The sequence below is a fragment of the Nicotiana tabacum genome, chromosome 12 (genome assembly GCF_000715075.1).
Source record: "Nicotiana tabacum cultivar K326 chromosome 12, ASM71507v2, whole genome shotgun sequence".
Taxonomy (NCBI): Eukaryota; Viridiplantae; Streptophyta; class Magnoliopsida; order Solanales; family Solanaceae; genus Nicotiana; species Nicotiana tabacum.
In genome coordinates, this window is record NC_134091.1 from 59,002,254 (window position 1) to 59,009,153 (window position 6,900).

At 39.7% G+C, this 6,900-nt stretch overlaps 1 protein-coding gene across 1 annotated transcript; it reads left to right on the forward strand.

Annotated features, from left to right (window-relative positions):
- Positions 1 to 2,288: 2,288 nt before the first annotated feature.
- Positions 2,289 to 5,732, forward strand: LOC107793629 (monosaccharide-sensing protein 2-like). The gene is made up of 3 exons (XM_075226540.1): positions 2,289 to 2,634; positions 3,896 to 4,839; positions 5,435 to 5,732. Exons 1-3 carry the CDS (start codon positions 2,304 to 2,306, stop codon positions 5,558 to 5,560), a joined length of 1,401 nt encoding a protein of 466 aa, XP_075082641.1. The 5' UTR covers positions 2,289 to 2,303; the 3' UTR covers positions 5,561 to 5,732.
- The last annotated feature ends 1,168 nt before the right edge of the window (positions 5,733 to 6,900 follow it).

The following is a 6,900-nucleotide window of genomic DNA, read 5'->3' on the forward strand; positions in this document are numbered from 1 at the left end:
GGAAAATCACTTCAGATGTTCCCCGATAAGACGTGAGCCCTAGTGACAATTTATTACGTAAGAGGTCTCAAGTTATCAGTGGTAGATATAGATCAACATAAAGGTGAATCAACAATAGATGGATAAAAATTTTAAAGTATACGAGGAGGTTATGATGTCATTCTTTAGATGAACAGTAATAAGGAAGCATTAAAGGACTTAGATTTATACATACGAGATAAGAAGTGAGAGAGTAACCTGGAGTTGGGTTGCAGACCTCGGTAATAATAAACTGAAGTAAGTGTTATAGTACGGTATGACCTACATAGATGCACTAAATCCATAAGGACAGATAACCAAGGCTAGGAAACAAAATATAGAAATAGTGGTACATTCAACAAAGTACCAAGCGAAGAACTTCAGTATACCTATAGATACCCAAAGGGACAGCTTGTCGTAGTCATGTATATGTTCACAAAGTGAGGCCTAGAGATTGGCTAAAAGCTGGAGGAAAATGAGAGAAGAGTCGCATAGGCGCACATACAAGGACAAAGTCGTACAGATTGCATGATAGAAGATAGAAATAGTTACGAGATTGGAAGAATTCTGACCACGAGTCATGGCGTGAGAAAGAGTCCTAAAGGGGAGGAATGCCCTGGACTTTGGATTTATTCATAGAACAGTTATCTAGATGGCAAAGGACAATATTAAAGTATGCATAAGAGCCATATGTTATGATAATGATAAGCGCATCAGTCAACATTCGAAGACGAATGTTCCAAAGGGGGGAATGATGTTACACCCCATTAAGAGTATCATTAGGGGAAAAATGTTTCTAAGGGGACATGTTGTTAGGACCCGTACTTCAAACGTCACTGCCATTATAGGATTATCTAATGTAAGCTCAAAAAAGACGAAATCCTTCTACAAGGATAAAAAAGGTTTACAGAAGTCTTAAGTAATTTAAGATGAATATGAGACTTGTTAATCATGATTTAAATAATTTTAAAGTCATGATATGACTATATATGATGTTTGTATATGAAATATAAAGTTTGGGAAAAATCAGATTTAAGTTACGGAAAACCCGACTAAGGATTTGACTTGTAATGAAACTTTTTGAGCAATACATTTCGTAAGATTTATGATGTCTTTTTGGGACATATTATATACAAGATTGAAGGCCTTTGCATCTAGTTTCTAACGCATTTAACCATTCCTCTATACGATGTTGGAGTATAGAGATATCCGTATTTTTGCGAGACTGAGCAAGCAGCTCTGTTTGACCCACTTGAGACGACCACCGACCTTACATCTTTTAAAAGATGTTTCAGCCTCATTTCGGGTCATTTCTCACCCAAATTTCGTCCAAAATCTCTCCAAAGCCCTCCCTAACATATCCCAAGATCCCAAGAACCAAACTCAAGGGAAATCAACTCAAATCATCATCAAAGGTGTTAAAGACTACAGGAGAATGCTTCTATGATGTTCTGGTGTGATTGAGGGCTATCATGAGCTAAATTGAGTTAGGGTTTTGAGTTGTAGCTGCTTTCGAAGGTATGTATAACATCTTCTTGATTGTGCCTAAGGCTAATCTTGTGTTTGTTGTGTTGTTTGAGTGAAAACCCATAAGATAGCACTTGAAAGGACATGGGATATGGTTGTGTTTTCGGTTGGACTATTTTGTGGCTAAATATATGGTTTGTTGTGGCTGGAAATTGTGAGAAATAATTTGATTATGTTGTTACTGATGTTTTTAAGCTTTTCTAGACATTAATTAAGTTGCTTGAAGAAGAAAAGATGAAAAAGAAGTGATTGCCGATAAATATTAAGGTGCTAGATGTATGGGGCTGCTTTGAAAGGCATTTTGTGGATGCTTTGAACTACAAATAATATAGTACATATACATATGATGTCCTGAAGGTTGTAAACTAATTTATGGAATAAGAGTTGGATTCAATTTATATCTTGTTATGAGTAAAAACGAGCTTGCCGCTCAATATGATTGTTAAGATAATAGGAGAAACTCATATTGGATTATATTGTTGTTGTTGCTATTGTTGGTTATAGTTATTGTTGTTGCTATTGTTTGTTATAGTTGTTGTTGTTGGGCTATTGATGACCCTTAGTGGTCTTTGGGATGTATTAAAAATAGGGGAGTTGCTGCCTGATTTTCCTTAAGCCATACGACTAGCCAAATACGATGGCACAACATTATATGTTAACGGCAATATCAGCTCGGTTGAGTAATAAGGAAGAGATCATACAGGTATGTTAAGGCTATCCCTTCTTTCATTTTGGCATGATCCATATGATACAATGAAATGAGCAAGCACGCCACTTTCACGAATGATTCTATTCCTAGAAGTACTAGTGAGACTGCTCCATCGGAAATACGAGGGTCACTTAATACTCTTCCACAGTTCACTGGTTCTGGTGGAATGTTCTTGGCCTACTGCATGATTTTTGGAATGTCCTTGATGACCTCGCCGAGTTGGCGACTGATGTTGGGTGTTCTTTCAGTTCCTTCTCTTATCTATTTCGTATTAACTGTACTTTATTTGCCTGAATCTCCTCGATGGCTCGTCAGTAAAGGAAGAATGCTTGAGGCAAAACAAGTTTTGCAGAAATTGCGTGGCATGGAGGATGTTTCAGGTATGCTATCTGCTATTTCTTGGAAACAATTTCCTTTTGTGTTAGCTGGCTATTTAAATGTTGGGAAAGTGTTGACTGTGTCCCATGCTTTCTCAAGGACAATAAGCAACATCTGTTTTTTTCCATTTCCTTATGCTTTGATGTTAGTGCATAGCGGGAGCTTAGTATACCGTACTGCCCTTTTTTTTCTTATGCTTTGATGTTGTATTATCTATTTGACAAGTAAAACCTATTTAGAAAAAGCTTGTACAACATGCTTTGGTACTGTATGTAATTGGACTCAAGACGCATGTGCTTCATGCTGGCTCGAACAAATTGTGACAGGTACAATATAGACAAGACTCAATTTTTGCTAGTGATGGAGTTAGCGCGTCCCTTTGGGAATGTTGATAAAATGTAGTTAGAGCCACACATCCATTTCTTGCCAGGGGTATGGTGTACACACTTCACGCTTCCAGGAACATGTTTGAATACTGTAGCTGAATATATGTATTCATGTGACATCCTCCCCCCAAAGCAAGGTTTTGCATTGTAGACTAGCAGTACCACTCTTTTTACTCTGCTCAGTAGGGGAGAAGTGAAAAAGGGTATATCATTCTTCCGTGGGGAAGCCCATATTCTATCACTCTACTTTGATTTTCTTGAAGAAGAAAGGGTGCTAGGTTAGCAATTTGTGTACCCATCATTCCATCTTTTGGCCTTGTGGGTTCATTCTTCGCCACCTAGCTTTGAGGTGGGAGGATTCAGTGTTTGCAACTGTGAAGATTAATTAACTTCATTCCCCTATCTTCCCATTAGAGTTTGTCTGTAGAATACTCTTCTTTTAAATTCTTTCTATATTGATCTGGTGAATCCTATTCAGTGAAAGGCACTGATTTCATCATATTGATTTTGTTGATTATTCTGTGTAAAGGGGAGATGGCATTGCTAGTTGAAAGTTCAGCAGTTGGTGGTGAACCATAAATAGAAGAGTATATCATTTGTCCACCACATGACCACATAAACATGTCTCAATATGCTATACCAAATCAGATCTGTACACAATATGTAGTTGTTCTACCAACATATGTTGCCACTCGTGTTCCCTGGATCCTTCCTTGTTGGTTTTATTTATTTGGGGGAAATAAAGCTCTTTTTTTCTGGTTCTCTAATCAGTAGGCTACTCCTCTTATAAGTTCTTTCATATTCATCTGGTGAATCCTATTTTGTTAAAGGTACTGATTTCATCATATTGACTTTTTGTTGATTGTTCTGTGCATAGGGGAGATGGCATTGCTTGTTGAAGGTTTGGCGGTTGGTAATGATCCATCAATAGAAGAGTATATCATTGGTCCAGCTAATGAGCTTACTGAAGATCAGGAGCTGACTACTGATAAAGATCATATGAAGTTGTATGGCCCAGAGGAAGGCCTCTCGTGGGTGGCAAAGCCAGTTCCTGCCCAGAGTAGTCTCGCTCTTGTGTCCAGGCAAGGGAGCATGGTGCAGCAGAGTGTGCCTCTTATGGATCCTCTTGTGACTCTATTTGGTAGCATCCATGAAAAGCTCCCTGATACAGGAAGTATGAGAAGCATGCTATTCCCCAATTTCGGCAGCATGATCAGCACCATGGATCCTCACATCAAAGATGATCACTGGGATGAGGAGAGTCTGCAGAGAGAAGGTGACCGTTATCCTTCAGATGGTAGCGGTGCAGACTCTGATGACAATCTACAAAGTCCATTGATATCACGTCAAACAACCGCCGTAGAAAACATGGTCCCTCCTCCCCATGGCAGCACTCTGAGCGTGAGACGGCATAGCAGCCTCATGCAAGGCAATGCTGGAGAAGGGGTAGGCAGCATGGGAATTGGTGGCGGTTGGCAGTTGGCATGGAAATGGTCTGAGAGGGAAGGTGAAGATGGAAGTAAGGAAGGAGGTTTCAAAAGGATATATTTGCATCAGGAGGGTGTCCCTGGCTCTCGGCGTGGGTCACTTGTTTCAGTTCCTGGTGGTGATATTCCTGAAGATGGTGAATTCATACAGGCTGCTGCTTTGGTAAGTCAGCCTGCACTTTACTCCAAGGAACTTATGGGTCAGCATCCCGTTGGACCAGCGATGGTCCATCCATCTGAAACTGCGTCAAAAGGTCCCAGTTGGGCTGCTCTTCTCGAACCAGGAGTCAAAAGTGCGCTCATTGTTGGAATTGGAATTCAAATATTGCAACAGGTGGAGCATTATGCTTTTTCTCATTCTGTTGCTTCTTTTGGTTGTTTTACTATGATTCAATTTAATAGCTCTGGAATTTTAGCATGCAGTCCTTGAATGCTGATGAAATGGAGTTCTTAATTCCCCATATGTCCTACTATCATATCGTCTGTTAATGGGTCTCATGACATTCCGAGAGATCTTATTGACTTATTTCATTATACACTGTATTCATTTATACATGTATATTGACCCATGACCAGATAGCGTTATATACGCGTATAGTATATGTATATGGGGTATGGGGGAATGGTTATGGCGTTATTTACGCACCACCACCTGATCAGCTGGTATACGTTGATAATTTCCCTCACAGTGGCTGAGATGATATGATGGGATGCCCTCAAAGGCTTGATGATGTTATGTACGCATATACCTATGCATGGTATGGCATTTATATGCACATGCATAACATTATAAATTTTTCATGATTCACAAAGCGTTTCAAAATTACAGGTTGAGTTCTTTACTCCATGTTTCTTTCATGTATTTTATATACTACTGTCATGCCTTACATACTCGGTACTTTATTTGTACCGACATCCATTTTTTCTAGGGACACTGCGTTTCATGCTCGAAGGTACCAATAGACAGGTTGAAAGTCCTCCTAGTAGGATATCAGCTCAGCGGAAGGTGTTGGTGCACTCCACTTGCTCCAGAGTTGCTTATCTGGTCAGTATGATTTGGACATGTATTGGTTGGTATGGCGGGGCCATATCTCAAACTTTATGACATTTATGTACTCGTAGAGGCTTATGGACAGATGTCATGTATATGGATACTTGTATGGCCTTGTCGGCCTATGTTCTGAGTATACAAATGATCATGTCAGCCTTATAGGCCTGTATGTCGCATGCATAAGCTTCTATATCATGTTGGGTCACCCATGTCGCGTATTCTCTTATGTTTAATTCTAGTTATCTCATGACGGCCTTTCCGGTTCACTTACCCATGATAGTATGATAAGAAGGATACGTTACGTTGGTACTCGATTGAGTTAGGCACCGGGTGCCTGTCGTGGACCTAAGGTTTGGGTCATGACATTCTTCTTCATTTTTTCTCACAATTTGCTCTCTTACTACTCTAATTCTCTCTCAATTCTCTCTTGATAATATTTCTTATTGCTCATTGTAATGACCTGACTGGTCGTTTTGAACATTTATGCTCCTTTCAACTATTTGAAGTCTTGAATAACTTCTTACGAGGTATTATGACTTGTGTGAATTGTCGGTATTGGTTTTAAGGTATTTCGGAGTTAGCTTGGAAGAATGAATTTTCATGTTGGAAGCTTTAGTTGAAATAGTTGACCGGATGTTGACTTATGTGTAAACGACCTCTGAATTTAATTCTGATGATCCAATAGCTCTGTATGGTGATTTTGGACTTAGGAGCGTGTCCGGAAAATTATTTGGAGGTCCGTAGTGGAATTAGCCTTGAAATGCCGAAAGTTAAATTTTGGAAAGTTTGACTGGGGGTTGACTTTTTGATATCGAGGTCGGAATCCGATTTTGGAAATTGGAATAGCTTCGTTACGTCATTTATGACTTGTGTGCAAAATTTGAAGTCATTCCGGATTGATTTGATGTATTTCGGCACAAGATATAGAATTTGAAAGTTCAAAGTTGATTAGGCTTGAATTGAGGTACGATTCATGGTTTTAGCGTTGTTTGATGTGATTCGAGGCTTCGACTAAGTTCGTATGATGTTTTAGGACTTGTTGGTATATTTGGTTGAGGTCCCGAGGGGCTCGGGTGAGTTTTGGGGTGGTTTCGGACCATTTCTAGGTCATTTTTAATTGCTGGTTTCTGCTTGCAGAGGTGTGCATCGCGATCGCGAACATTTGGTCGCGTTCGCGAAGAGCAAACATCAGCTTGGGGCCTTGTGAATCGCGATCGCGGAAGCTCTTTCGCGATCGCATAGAACAAAATCTTTGTTGCACTGACCCAACTTTGGAAGCTTATATCTCGCAATCTATAAGGAATTTGGAGATGATCCAAATATGAAAGTTTTAGCCCTTAATGT